This window comes from Hippoglossus hippoglossus, chromosome 6 (genome assembly GCF_009819705.1).
Source record: "Hippoglossus hippoglossus isolate fHipHip1 chromosome 6, fHipHip1.pri, whole genome shotgun sequence".
Lineage (NCBI taxonomy): Eukaryota > Metazoa > Chordata > Actinopteri > Pleuronectiformes > Pleuronectidae > Hippoglossus > Hippoglossus hippoglossus.
The window spans coordinates 6,521,905-6,537,166 of NC_047156.1; the positions used below are offsets into that span (position 1 = coordinate 6,521,905).

Genomic DNA, 15,262 nt, shown 5'->3' on the forward strand with positions numbered 1-15,262 from the left:
ATTGAAATAATGAGACGTCACACCCGAATAAAACAAAAGTAAATAAGAAAAGACAATTATCAGAGAATTATATTAGGAAATACTGCAGCACACATTAGCTTTATCGACAAAGAATGAGATTTTACACCATACAGCAATGGACACACAAGGGGGTCAGGGTTTGATGCGCTCTTAGGTCTTCAGTTAATGTAAATAAACTGATAAATCACTTGTTGTGAAAGTAGTTATCTACACTAGCTTTCATTCTGACGGTTACCCAGAAAGGGGATTGTGACGTGGAACGTGAACTCCAGGTAAAGATGGATATTTTTGTAGTGTGAAGAGTCTGTATTTGAACATGGCTTTGCTCTACCACTTCCAGATTCTATTCATTCTATTCAACACTACAAAAATAACGGACTATGGCTAGAGCTCTCTCTGAAACTAGTCGGAAAAAGCATTGAGAAGAATTCCATTCGTGTTAATTAGGACCAAAACATCTAACACCACAGCATATTGGGGATTTAAGATTGGTAGAAATGAATCCGAATCCTTGCCTGGTTGTACAAAATTAGAATAAATGGAAATGCTGGGGAAAACGATAATAATTGCATCGATTTTGGTTCTTAAATTCATTCGCTGCATTCACCTGACGCCCTGTATCAGTGATGGCATCAAACCTTGACCACCTCACCCTGAATCCCCCACAAGGAAAAGCCAGCAAAAGGAGCAGATCTCCTCAACCAAAGGTTACAAAAGAAAAAACGAAACACACACACACTCTCATCCAAAAAAGAAGGGCTTTAAGAATATTGTGTAGCTGGATTGTGTGTTTCCCGGTGACAGAGAGCTCATCCGCACATGATTCATCCACATTAACACCTGCTCTGAACCCTTTTTGTAAAGCTGCGACTTTGCCAAACATTTTTTTTTTACTGTTAAGAGTCTGTCCATTTATGTTGCGTCTGTTCACTTCTAACTAAGTCACCTTAGAGGAGTTGTATGTTCGCTCTCAGGAATGTTTCCTCGTGTTTCTCCGAGATTATTATTCACAATAACACCACGAGCAAAACTCGGGAAGTTTGAGTGTATTCAGTAGAAGAACGCCAGGCTTTATGTAGAGAGTGAGATTCTGCCTTATTCTGTTTTCTCTGATTCGAATGTCACCTTAAAGCTTCAGAGGTATCGTTGTTTTTTGTTTTTTTTAGAAGGCAGTACTCTAACAATAAAGCCACTAGCTGGGAAGGCTACGCTCGCCTCAACAACACACAACATTTCTTTACACTCTACTTAAGAACATTTTGGTAATTGTAAGGTCACTCAATCTACGTTAACGCTCACATGTCTGATTCCCCCTTTTAAAAACCAAACACAAAACATCGGTTATGTGAAACAGCGTGAAAGATGAACACACATCATACACGTCACGTTATTCTCCACAATGCTGCGCACACAGGGCTTCTCTTAATTGGATGCTTTCATTTGTGAAAATAGTGATTATTCTCTAACCCCCCCCTAATCATGAGGACAGTGGTAATTTTACATTATTTGTCTCGTATGGGATTCTGCTGGAGATCTGATGTATAATTATTGCATCATGCATGGCCACAAACAGTGAAATCAAATGAGTGGTCACCCACAGAGGAGAGAAAATCTAAAGCCATTTCAGATGTCGCGGGTCACATATTACATTCATTTTGTGCAGGTGACCACGGTTTTAAAGGTATACCTGGTACGTTTTTCTTCTTTTTTTTTTGATTAATTCATTTTTAACAGATCATTCTATTCCATGTCACACGATAACGTTTTTACAAATTAATTTTCTTACAACACCGATAAAGCTACAACATGAACAACATAAAAAAAAAAAAAAAACTGGCTTATAAAACAATTCGGAGAGAGGAGGTTACTCATAATAATAATCATTATTGATCAGTCAGCCTATCGACAGGGGCCAAGTGTGTGGAGTCAAACGAAAAACAACAGAGAAAGTTGAATGTGACGATTTGAAACCAAGTCAAGATGGAGCTGTGTGCGTTAGCTACGTTAAATCCTCCCCGTGCAGGAACCCGCTCGCTTGGCGGGTTTTAAAAAACAACGACATGAAAAGGAGTTATTGCCTATCTGCTCTAGCGATGGTGTAGAGAGGATTGCTTGTACTGTTCTGTGCTGTGCTGTACATGGTCAATCTGCTTCATTCTTTGGTGGGAGGAGCGGAAAGAAAAGTCAAGAGCGCAGCGACAGCGAAATTCTGACAGGGGGGGGCAGGGGACAAGACAGCAGTGTAGCATGGGTAACGCCAAATTCCCTCCAACAGTGGAATGTTTCAGTAGTCTGTCTCAAAACAGAGGAGCCAGAAGATTTCAATGAAAAGAAAAAATAATAATCATCTCCCTTATGCACATGTGCTTAGGCCCCAAATGACGAAGAGGAAATTAAGTAGATCAAATAAAATAAAAATAAAAATAAAACGACAACGACAGAACAAGAGAAGATGTAACAGGCAACGTACAATGTAATCACATCTTTAAGTGCCCGGACCCAAGGCTTTGCATGCTGGAGCTGACGGGGGGGGGGGGGGGGGGGGGGGGGGGGGGGGGGGGGGAGAGAGAGAGTGGAGAGGGGGAACAAGTACCAGGATGATGGACCACGTGGCACCCTACATATCTATAAGAGCCCCCCCCCCCTTGTTGGATTATCATCAACTCAACACTTACTATCATCAGCACTTTACACAGGTGCACCCACCTCCATGGAATACTAAATATCACTGTACATCAACCCCCGGGTTACAAAATAGAAATGAGCCTGACATTTAATAAAAACACACACATACTCTGATAAAACGTCCACAAGAATTATTGCAACAATCTCTAAAAAATGAAACACAACATGTAGCCTACTACAGCCATGTCCAAAAGAGTTCAAGATAATGTTAAGTTAAAAAACAAAACAAAAAAAACAAACATAATCACTTCAAATGCAAGTACTATGGCATACCATGAAGAAGAGGGGAAGGCCTTCACTAAGAGTTCGGATGTGCCCACGGTCAAGAGGACAAAAGGTGAACAGAGGAGATTATTTGTATCGTCGGCTTACGAGAATAAATGAAATCGAGCAGCAAACACATAAAAAAGCGACAGCCCTATTGGTTCTCTAAGTGTTCGGCTTTCCCGTCTGGCTGGCGTGGCGATGTGTCTGTGGTGTATCTGGGTTTCTTTTCCTTTTTTTTAATCGAAGACAAATGGACAGTGGCGACAAATCGTCCACGAGGCGCCCTTCCAGGTGTACGCTGTGGCATTTCCCGTCTGCTCTGTTTCCTGCAGCTCTGCGATGACGCTACGCAAACCTCAAAACACAACGAACGACTTCCCAAAAAAAACAAAAACAACAAAAGAGACAACGATAAAAAGGCTTCATGTCAGAATTCTACGCGTGCATTCAGGTAAGGCAGTGCCTCCCGCGGCTCCTACCGACCACCCGGGCTCAGTGTTACTATCAACCTGCTCAGTGCCAACTTGCTACCGTTTTAAGTCCCATTTAAGATAGAGAGTTTGCCCTACCTAAACTGACCCCACGCCCTCAACCAGCCCCTTCACTCGTGTCTACACAGCATCTCTCTCTCAAACAACCCATCGATACTCTGTCTCTCTGCTGCAGCCGGGCTATCGCTAGCCTCACAGACTCACCCTCATGGCAACAATCACTTTCTGTCAGGCCCTTCTTTCGGACTAGCTTTTAACCTTTAAAACATCAACAACAACAAAAAAAACCGACCTCTACTGTGTCGCAAAAACATTGTACTGCAACTCATCCCCTGGAAAACCGAGCTCCAATATCTGCTCTGTAATCACGACGCATGCATTCCCTTGTGTGATTTCCCCCCCAAAAAACAAATATGCCAAACTAACGCCACATCTTGGGGTTCCACCGTGATAAGAGGTTTACAGCTACAGCTATACTGTACATTTTCCTATTTACATGAATATCCAGAGCGAGTGTAACAAGAATTTTAATCTATGACTTTGGTAAGTACCCCAGGCAAGTTATCTCATGCACACATCATAAAGGAGCTCAGCGTGATACCGAATCTGACGTTAATCTCCATTAATCTACGCTAACGACGAGAAACAGCAAGGGCTGCGCCTACACCTGGAAGAGAGCTACAACTGCCCCGACTCGGATGTGGAAACCAGGGAATCATGTCTCTCTAAGTATAGCTATAGTCTCTTGTGGCTTTCAGGATCCAAGCCGAGTAAACTGTGTTGTTATATCTGTAAGGCACTACGAGGGAACAATGGTCAAAAACCTACAGACTGAAGAGGGTTCTGAGGGAGTGGACTACACACGCATGGCTGACAGTAGCACACACAGACAATCACGTTGTACATGCCTATGTTATTATAACCACTTTGTGCAATCACATTGAAAGTAAAAGGAACAAATAAATCTATTGGTATCAGGAGATAAAATAATCTTCAAACAAACAGGTGCTGACTGCTACATTCTAAGAACGGGGCCCAGCTAAGACACCTAGCTAAAACTGAAGTATCATCGTAACGGTGAAACAAAACAAAAGAAAAAACAAATATCTATAAATACACGAAAAAGTTTGTTGTCTTCTGTTGGTTATATTTCCAGAAGCCTCCTCGACCGGAGAAGGTGGAGTGGGGGAAGATGCCTCTCTTCTCTTTACTCCCCACGCCATGAATGATTTGGAAATATTAAGACAGTTCAAGGCCATCAATATTTTTTTTTCTTTGAAGAGCAGCAGGTTTCCGTATTTCACCTTCTCCCAAAAAATCTCTTGGGATTCCAAACTTCCAGTCAGTAACCCCTGTTCAACAGTCACTTCCCAAATTGAAGAGGGGAAAAGAAAAAAGAAAAACAAACCAGAAAATCTCCGCTGTCCCAAAAGGCCTCGTTCAAAACCTCCCTGCGAAACTAATGAGACGTTTCTTTCCTCGTAAAATAAAGCGAAGAATAGGGAAGTAAAAAAAACAAAAACTGGCCCTTTTCAGGAAGAAGAAAACAAAAAGTGAAAGAAAACATCTTGAACAGTACCCCTCAAAAAACCAACCCCCATCTTTCCTTTCCAGAGAGGCTGTGAATCTTTTCGTTTGTTTTTCTCTCTCGTTACATCTTCAAGTTATACGTGAAGTTTTGCGAGGATTGCATGTTCCTCTGTCCCTGTTTATGTCTGAGGTTGAGGAGAGGATGTTTAGGGCGTCGAAGGGGGTGCGGGCGGGTTCGAGGGGGAAGCAGCAGTGCTGGGTCAGGCTCTCCAGTGTCAGTCAGTGTCTTCTCTAGAGGTATGGGTACTGGTTGACCTTGGTGGGGCTCAGCGGGTATCCAGTGTAGACAGCGGAGGCGGGCGAGGCGCTGATGTAGGCCTGGTGGGCAAACTGGGCCTGGTACTGACTGTGGTGCAGGGTGGGCGAGGGCAGCACGCCATGGCCCATGCTGACTGGGACCTGGTGGACGATGCTGGGCGGGTAGCTTCCGTGCTGGACCGCGTGGCGCGCCGTGCCTTGCGACGCCACCAGGTGGGCCACTGTTCCGGTGGAGCCCAGAGCAGCGGGGGCTGTGTAGGCGTAGAGGTGGGGCTGGCTAGGCAGGTGTGTGGCAGCCAAGTGCGGGTGGATGTTCCCCGTGTGAGAGGGGCTGTTGTGATGGAAGGAGTACGGGGCCTGAGTGGCGATGGTGGGGGTGATGTAGGCCTGCTGGCGCCGATGACCTCCGTTTCGCTCTGCTACCATGTGCTGCTGGGCCTGGAGGAGAGGATGACAGAATAAAACATCCCAAAAGGTTAGAATACTCTGCTTAAAACCTGTTCCTGAGGTTGTTTACACACATCACACTGATCGACATGTTTCTCTGTACCTGGCTGAGATTGAGGGGCTGCTGCTGGAGGGGGTGTGGCCCTGAGCGCTGCTGTCGGTAGGACCCTCCAGTGATGCAACCTGGTATGTGATTATTGCCAGACATCATGTTGGATTTGAACTTGTAAGCTGAATTATGATGGTTCATTGCATCTGCGAAGGAGAGGACACAGGTTTGATTGATTGGGAAGCAGCAGCTTTTATTAACTAACAACATAGTATGAGGTGTTAGGGTCAGGAAAGAGATTGCGTCTCTTACCTGTCATCAGGCGCTCACATTCAATCGGGACCTCGATGTTCTGGGTCTTGAGAGGGGGGATGATGATGGTGCGGGGGTTCCCGTTGTTGTAGTTGTCCAGTATGGTGGTCTTTGTGTCGTAGCTGTTGTTGTTGGGGGGTCTGGACTGCACAGTGTAGGGGCTGTTGCTGGAGCAGTCAGAGTCGGGGGAATCATGGACCGTCACGCAGCTGATGACATTCTTCCTTTGCTTTGAAGTTGAGCTGGAGGAAGAAGAGGAAAGTAACTTAGAATGCTAAATCAATTCCAATAACTAGGAACACATTTGAGACGGTAGTTAAATTTGACTATATCTATAATTATCAATCTTTGATCAGGCCATGGTTCTCTGCTGGAAAATCAAGGATTTCTCTCTCCAGGTTGGGGGTGAGTTGCTCCAAGTGAAGGAGTTTGAGAATCTCGGGGTCCGGTTGCAATCTTGCTACCAGATCGTTATGGTGAAGAAGGAGCTGAACTACAAGGTTTTTGTCTTAACAGCTATGTTCCTACCCTCGCCTGTCACAGCGAGCTCTGGGAAGTGACCGGACAAACGACAATGTGAATACAAGCGGAAGAAATTAGTTCAGACATCTGGCGGGAGCTCGGAGTAGAACTGTGCTCCTTTAGGTCGAAAGGGGACAGTTGAGGTGGCTCGGGCATCTGGTCAGGATTTACCAGGTTTACCAGGCACAGCCAACTGGAAGGAGACCCGGGTAAGACCCACATCTCGCTGAGAAGGCCTCAGGATCCCCCAGGAAGAGCGTGGCTGGGGAGAGGGATTCCTGGATTACCCTACTTACTAGCTTGAATAAGCGGAAGACAATGGATGGATGGCTCTTTGATCATATGTTCTGCAGCCAAGTTTTCAATCTGAGTGAACATGTTAATCTAAAGTGAGACAAAAAAAATCTGATTTCTTTTAGCAAGTAGCAAATCTCTCTTTTGCATTTGCTTGTTAACTTTCTGTCACTTCCCATTCCCGCTAACATCTCATACCGATACTAACACATCGCACCAGCTGGGTTATGTCACTGACATGTCATCATGTTTGTTTGACTAATTTAAAGACTTTAGATCAAACCATATTTTGCAGATACACAAAGATTTGTTGCTGGAAATGCCGTCAGTATGTTATATGCTACTTTGAACTCTAGAATAAAAAAGATGACAGAGAATTCTTAGTTATGTTGGCATTGGTGAGAACATTTCTTTATCCAAAGTCAAAACAGATGAACGCCATGTTTTTGCAAAGACTCTTTAGTCTTAATCTTAGCTGATCTAAGTCTGTAGCCCCTTGAGATGTTGTTATTATGGACGTTTATGTTGCAGTGGAAAGCCTGCAAATCTCTTATAAAGGAGCAAATCATAGTAAAATGAAAAAACTCTGTTGAGCTCAAGTTGTGTGTGAAACAAATCCCATTAACAGACCGTTTGTTTTGTTTCCGGTCCTCTTCCTCATCCGTGTCGCTGCTGATGGTGATGATGCTGACTGCGGGGCTGGGCGTGTCGGGGATGATGATGGTCTGTCTGGGGACGTGGTGCTGGTGCTGATGGTCGCGCGTGGTGCTGGAGGCCTGCTCTGCTTCGCCAGCCCCCCACCCGCTGCCGCCACATGGCTGCGGGGGCGGACAGTTGTTGGGGGCCGAGCCGTTCTGCAGCACGGCGCAACGCGGGGGCGTGTTCTCCTTCACCCTCTTTGAGCGCTGCGGGGACAGCACGGCCTGCGAGGACGACACCTCATAGGCCGACATGTTCCTGACGGAGAGACAGAGATGGGGTGAAGTCAGAGAAGCTGAAGATCAAAAACCTCAGAAATCAAAACGAGACTTCATGATGTTTTTGTGATGATCTTTTTCTGACAGGATGGAGATTTATAGTGAGACTGTTGAATAGTACCTGGCACTCATCTGGTGCTGTTTGTTCTTTTTGGAAGAGGAGTTGTTATTGGTCGAGTGCTGCCTCATAACATGTGCCACTCCCACATTAAGCGTCTGGTTGGATGGGAGTGTGACGTGTCCAGCCAACAAGGCTGGCTGCTGCATGATGGGATTATAATGGCTGCCATGAGGGTGGGAATTCCTGTAATAAAAAACACATCAGAAACCAGTAAGTAAAGTATCGCTGCAAGAAATACTGAAAAAACACATTCATGCACTGTATCAGATCCAACACAGGGTCGGGGAGAGGATAAGGACAGATTGAGTATTTCCCACAGAAGCCAGCCGGTGGCAGCAGCCAACTTTTCAAAAGACGACCGAAGGAGGAGAGGGAGCGAGAGCAGGGAGGGAGGGCAGAGGAGCTGACACCAGCAGCTGTGGAGCGATAGCTCTGCAGAGGAAGTGCGACACTTTCCCGTCGCCTCTCAGAGGACAACAGAGCTGCCACTGGCCGGGGAAGGGAGGGAGAGGGATGGGGAGGGTGGTGTCTGGTCACAGATGGACAGCTCTGAATGCATCTCAGCGTGCACGGCCCCAGCAGCCTTCCACACGTTCACATTATATACCTGCATCCTCCTCATCTCCCTGCAGATTGCCCTCTTCCACCTATCCATCCATTTATTAAGTCGTCTCCCTGACAGGCTGTACTCCACATGATGTCTCTACATATACATATACCCCATCTCCCTGAGGTAGAGCCGCTCTTATAAAAGCACCAGTGTTCACGTGGGGGACTGTGATTCACTGAAGATAAAGGACAAGCTGTCAGGGAGGGAGAGACTCCACGGTCAATCAGCTCGATGCCGTGCCATCTTCCTATAGCATGTTTTGACCTATAAAGGCCATAAAACCACTGCTGGCCTTTGAAATCTATTTATCCGACAAAACACAACTACACACTTTCCACTTACTGGATTACGTGACTTGGATTTACAGAGGGCTTTGATTTTTAAATTTGATGTGTCAACCTTTTGGAAATATATTTATCCAGCTAAATCCTGTGTGAAGAAGGGTGGGTCCAAAAAGGTGTAGACCACAATATTCAGACATCAAAGTATCGGTGACGGATTAAACTGGCTGGGAGCAGGTTTTAAAAAAATACAAATCAGAAAGGAAGCGGTGTTCACCTCCAGTTGCCGAGAGGCTGTGCGCTGCTCATGGAGTCGGGGATGACAGTGGCATGCTGGACTGAGGTGTGGGTGAGCTGCTGCCAGGCAGGAGGCAGCAAGATCTGCTGGGTGCCGCTGGGCCAGGCCTGCTGAGGAAGGACAACACAGAGCGGGGGGACGGACAAAGAGGGGGAGAGGACGAGGGAGGAGGGGGGGGGGGGGATTGAAAGGACAGAAAGAGGAGACACAAACAAAATTGTCAGCTGCCATGTTGGAAAATTGTGAATATATCAATTTGTTACCTCTAGTCAACACATTTTTAATGAAACCTGGTGGAAGGGTGGGACAGTTAAGGAAGAACCAATACAAGTTTGGTGTGGATCTGGACAAAGGGGCGGATTCAGGAATTTTTGTCACTTTCGTTAATACTTTGAGATATATTATCTTTTACATTTCCAACATTTCTGTATCACATTGAAGGGACTGTTATCCACGAGTGTGCAGCTTGATTGAATTTAAAAGGGACTGTTGGGCGTCGGCGGCGGTTCACGATCTACTGAGTGCCATTCTACTTTTCACAGGACTGCACATGACCATGATTGATTTTTCTTTTCTTTTTTTTTTCACAATCAAAATGTGTGAAGAAAAGAAACTCAGTGGACCTGACTGATTGGTTTGAGGGTGTTGTGATAAATGACTGTATCTTCTCAAAAGTGCGTAACAGCTGGTTCAAACTTGCTAGTGGGCATGCAAAATGAACTCCGCCAGCTTCAAGGAGACAAAAGAGATAAGAGCAGGTCTTTGTGTGCTTGTGTATGAGAGTGACTGAGCCTACAGCTTTATGTGTGTGTGTGTGTGCGTCTTCCAGCTACCGTGATTATGCGTTGGACTTAAGTCAAATCAACCTATATTCTAATTAAATTCATCAGCCTATTCAAGCTGCTTATAAAGAAGCTACTTTGTATTTCTGATGCGGAGCTGGAGGAGTATCGGGCATAATTCCCCCCCGAGATGTGCCAGGATGAGTGTGTGTGCGCATGCCTGCCTGAGCATGTTTGTGCGCTGCCGTGTGTGTGTAACCCTAATAGTTTAATGCAGTGCTATTGATTAGCACTTTAATGTCAGGGCTAATGAATTGTTCCTTTAATACCATTTGCACATCTATTTACAACAGCATCAGTATGTACTGCGACGCACATGTTTAAACAGAGGGAGAGAGAGAGAGACAGAGAGAGGAGAGAGAGTAGGAGAGGAAGAGAGAAAGAGGGAGCACGCTAAATGAAAGCAGGTAATTTATGCATGTAGCAGAGCAACTATATTTTACCTTAGTTTTATCTTTAACTTTATCTTAACCTTTACCTTAATTTTCATTTGTTCCCACTATATTCTGACTTTAAGTGGCTGCTCTGTTCTGTCGTCTGGCTGCAGGTTTGTGGATGTTGAATTGTTTTTGTCTGAGGTCGGCTGCAGAGCTAAGAGCAGCCCGTGTGTGTAGTTGAAGTGCTGCAGGGGGGCAGCTGCAGGCCAGCACAGCTCCTTGTCTGTGCGCTGATGACTGACGTCTCTAATGGAACATTCTGGAGCTGGAGATGGTCTTACATCTAAGAACACGTCCGAGGCCTTTTATCAACATGCCATTAGGAGTCACTAATACATCCATCCATCTCCTGCTCCTCATGCTGCTCCCTCTATCACCCTTCCTGGCACTCTACATGCCTCTTGTACAAGGCGTCTGTGTTGTGTAACCAGCCTGTCTGCCCTGAAATGGTAACCCAGTTAAGGGACGGTTTTCTTTCTTCTCCGAGCCCACCATCACTATCAGCGGCCCACCGCCTCCCACCTCGACCTACACTCCCTGGGTGAAAACCCTTTGTCACCTCGGGGCTTTGAAAGCCCCGGCTCTCACTCCCCAATTGTTTCCACATTTTCTGCATTCCTGCACCAGATAAAGGTCCTGCTGGTTTTCGCTGCCTCCCTGCTTGGAGCCTCCTTCCCTCTGCCTCCTCTCACAACACACCCAAAGAGCTCAGGGGGTCACCTTGCATGGGCCCCAGGTAAGCGAAGGGTGCAGGAGAGGTGGCGGTGAGCAGCGGGTGGGTGAGGGCACAGGTGGGGAGGATGCAGGAAAGAGGCAAACAATGCCTCAGCCAAGCCAGTGAGACCTCCCACAGTAAAGCAATAAACATGGAGAAACACGCACACACCCAGTTATTAGGTGTACTGGCCTATATAAACCATCTGCTTACGTTAACTAGTGCCTGTTTTTGTTTAACATGTGTGCAGACATGAGGCTGCAGTGAACACCTGCAGGACGTGGCGGCAGCATGTGATCTATATACGTGATACATCAATTACAGTAGCTTGTATTTTCCTGGGGAAGACAAAGATGTTTACATTTGACAGATCCATCATATCAATGAATCTGGGGATGTTGTGAGTTATCTGGTCATGCAGAGCCTCTGCAGAGCTTCCCCTGACCTTCCAGGATCCTCTGAGGCCTGTAATTTGGAGCGCCTGACTTGGAACCAGCCCTGGAGCTAATCACCATTTGGTATCTGACAGATTAACCCGCCATAGAAATACACACACACACACACACACACACACACACACACACACACACACACACACACACACACACACACACACACACACACACACACACACACACACACACACACACACACACACACACACACACACACACACACACACACACACACACACACACACACACACACACACACACACACACACACAGCGCTTGCTTCCTGCCTGCCTACTGCATGATTAACTGGAGATAAGGGAGCACTTCAAACTCCCTGGATTCTCAGGGATATTTAAAGCCCTCATGGAAATTTCCATAGGGAAAAAGACGGTGTGGCAATGGAAGTGGTCGACAGTGTGCATGCGTGCAGGGAGAGTGATGCACAGTCACTCCCTGTTACTTCCAACAACTGTATATTAGCAGCTAAAGCTCCGGCTCCACTGTGCAGGCTCCAGTGAAGGCCCACTCTGTGTGAAAGGCTCCTGCCTTCGTGTGCATCAGACCGTGGCAGCCTCAGCCTCCAGGAGAGCGGGTTAGCAGAGGGAGCGAGGGGGGGGAGAGAGAGAGAGAGAGAGAGAGAGAGAGAGAGAGAGAGAGAGAGAGAGAGAGAGAGAGAGAGAGAGAGAGAGGCAGGGAGCAATGCACAGAAGAGCGCTCAGGAAAAAAACAGCTGCCAGCGGGAGCAGGGTCACGAACACTGAGTAATTTCCAGCCTCCATCGATAAGATACTATTCTTAGTGAAGGGCTTGTGAAAAAAAAAAAAAGCATGTGGAGAGCTTTGTTTGAATGTGAGCAGCTCCAAGTTGCACAGGCAGCGGTATTGTTAAGACCCACAAAACTCTTTCAGTTTTCTCCGTGATCTTCCTACCTGTGTAAGCAGACCAGGTTGGATCTGCAGGGGCTGGGCACCAGGGGCCTGCGTCACTATGGGAACGGCGTTCTCCATCCGCACAGAGTAACTGGTGTGCTTGGAAGGGGACGCCTGCAGCCCTGTGCACAAATTAAGCACATGCATCGAGGAAGTCAACAAATAAGTACAGCAGTGCCCTCCACATCAACAAACAACGTCTTGCTGCATCTGCAATCTTCCACATATAACGACATATACATATAATGAAAGCTGATGTATCTGCATTCAACAGATGTCAAAACCCTATGTTCAAATATAGCAATGCTACAGAGAAAAACAAAAACAGTAGTCATGGCAATGGAATAACAATTGTTAAGGATAATAGAATCAGCCATTCCACAGAAAGAATAAATAAACAGATACAATAATGCCTTGGAGTCCTTCTGTCCTCCCAGTGCATACACAGAGGAGACAAAAGGGGTGTGAGTAAGCATTTCACAAAGATATTAAATTTCCTTTCAAATGATGAACTGCCTCATCAACTTATCATTAAATCACTGCTGCTCTCTGTTTGTCTGGTGATAGGCTTAAGCTGCAAAACAAAAAGACAAATGCGAGTAAAAGAGGGACTGTCTGGGCCCAGAGACAGAGCTCAAACAGAGTAGTCATATATTTATGGCATCAGATAAATGCTTAAAACAAAGGCTGCTCTTAGGTTTTAACTAATATGCAGCTGTATTGTGTTTTCTCTTCATATCACAGGCTGTTCTGTTTCATGTACCCATGACCTTGCGTTTCTCACAGATCACCACACAGCTCACTTTGGCTAATGCAAACCGACTCGTCAGTTCTCTCTTACCTTGGAAGCCAGGTGGGCAGACGATGAGCGCCTGCTGGAAGGGGTCGGGCCGGGCGGCGCAGAGCTGAGGAGCCCCCGGCTGCAGGGGCATGCTCCTCTGGGCCACTGCTGCCATGGAGGCAGCTGCAGGCTGGTAGAGTGCAGATTGGTAGTTTAGTATGGAGACATCGGGACTTGCAAAGGAAAGGGTGGCATTGTTGGTGGAGGAGGGAGCCAGGTTGGTGGCCTAAAGGAATGATGGGACCCAAAATAAAAATCATGAGAGTGGAGGTAGTGATGGGAATGACAGGGAAGTGGAAGCACTCCAAGGAGGGAGAGCGGAATAGCAAGCAGGGTAGGAAACAGCAAAATAACAAAGATACAAAACAACCGCAGGATGGATAGCAGGGCATCCATCACTGATGAGAGCCGATGGAAGAATGAGGAAATTGGACGAGTGATTTGAACACTTCTTAAAATATGCGCATTGTTGATTTGATTAATTAGAGGGAGAGAGGGAACGTGAGGAGAGATGCAATCAATGCAACAATTCTTAGAATAATCAATCATCAATGAGCAAAATGCCACCAGAGCAAATTCAGACAGAGATTTTGATCTTGTTTTGAATTTACAGTGTTTACTGAGCCTTTATTTAAGACTAGAATAATGTGCCACTTAACAGGAAATGTACACTAAACGTCTATATAGTGACAATATACTGAATATGAATGTAATGATGCTTTATACGTCTCAGAGTGCTATTTAAAAGCAGTAACCTTTTCCCCTATTATCACATTTAAATGAGTTTTAAAGACAAGAGGAGCTCATGTTATTATATCTCACATGTTACAGAACCATGAGTCAATATAATGAGCCGCAGCACAATGTGATGTCACAGCTTCACTACCTATCTCCAAATCAATACGACTGACAGGAGTAATATTTCACATCCCTATAATTATGAAAGCTTATGTAAGGCAACTCCAGCACGACCATTAATAAGACATGCGGAATACCAAGACCGCCCAGGAACCTCCCAGAGACAAACAAACGCTTTTAAGAGACCGTTTGCTCCGAGTAGTATTTGCTCCGCGAGATGCCGTCTAATTTTAGCCCTTTCATTAAGTGTACATAGGGGTGGAGGGAAATACGGAGACAGCGCTTTCATTTTTCATTTGCTCTCTTTAGCGTGCTCAATGCACACCAGGGGAGGAAACATAATCAATATGGCACTCTGGCATTCATCATAAACAAGTACAGAAGCAGCAAAATACAAGCGAAAGATGCATTCTGAGCCTCGCAAAGGAGTCGAGCTGAATAAATCACGAACTTAAGTCTGTCTATATGTTCAGAGAGCCGGGCGGCGGGAAAGACAAGCCGAGGGAACGCTAATCCATTTAAATCAGCAAGATGGGAATTTTGTCGCATGCTACACAGCGTGAGTCGGCTCGATATTGCCGGTGATAAAGAACTCCGTTTACTAAAAAAAGGGGTTAGGGTGAGGGGGAGGGAGGGAGTCGTAACTAAGCGCACTCTCGAAAAAAACCTTGACGCGCGGTAGACAGAAGTCAGCACTTTCAATTCACCGGCTGAACGTGAGTAAAGCGGCAAAGCACCACAGGCTCAAACCCAGAGAAACGGGAGGAAAGAAGAATACAAAAAAAAAAAAAAAAAGAGAGAGGAGGACAGGAGGGAGAGGAAGGGAGAAGAGAGGAAGCCTGCTAAAGGGATTCTTAAGGCCTGAAAGCCCCAGAATGCAAGGCAAGCAGGAAGTAGGGCTTGTCATGTGTGTAATCAGCACTTTGTGACAATCCCACAGGACCTGGGGCACAGACAGAAAT

The 15,262-nt window shown here is 46.0% G+C and overlaps 1 protein-coding gene across 5 annotated transcripts in view; it reads right to left on the reverse strand.

Moving 5' to 3' along the window:
• Positions 1 to 3,198: 3,198 nt before the first annotated feature.
• The window catches only part of hipk2 (homeodomain interacting protein kinase 2), a 72,215-nt gene continuing 60,151 nt past the window's right edge, over positions 3,199 to 15,262 (reverse strand). For 2 of the 5 annotated variants that reach the window (XM_034587273.1, XM_034587272.1), the window contains exons 8-15: positions 13,443 to 13,668; positions 12,602 to 12,723; positions 9,203 to 9,333; positions 8,035 to 8,217; positions 7,567 to 7,893; positions 6,121 to 6,362; positions 5,863 to 6,014; positions 3,199 to 5,750 (exon numbers count right to left, since the gene is read on the reverse strand). In XM_034587273.1, coding sequence (XP_034443164.1) covers positions 5,286 to 5,750; positions 5,863 to 6,014; positions 6,121 to 6,362; positions 7,567 to 7,893; positions 8,035 to 8,217; positions 9,203 to 9,333; positions 12,602 to 12,723; positions 13,443 to 13,668 — 1,848 coding nt within the window. In that variant the 3' untranslated portion in view covers positions 3,199 to 5,285. The remainder of the gene's footprint in view (positions 5,751 to 5,862; positions 6,015 to 6,120; positions 6,363 to 7,566; positions 7,894 to 8,034; positions 8,218 to 9,202; positions 9,334 to 12,601; positions 12,724 to 13,442; positions 13,669 to 15,262) is intronic. The other 3 variants (XM_034587276.1, XM_034587275.1, XM_034587274.1) reach the window with 3 other exon arrangements.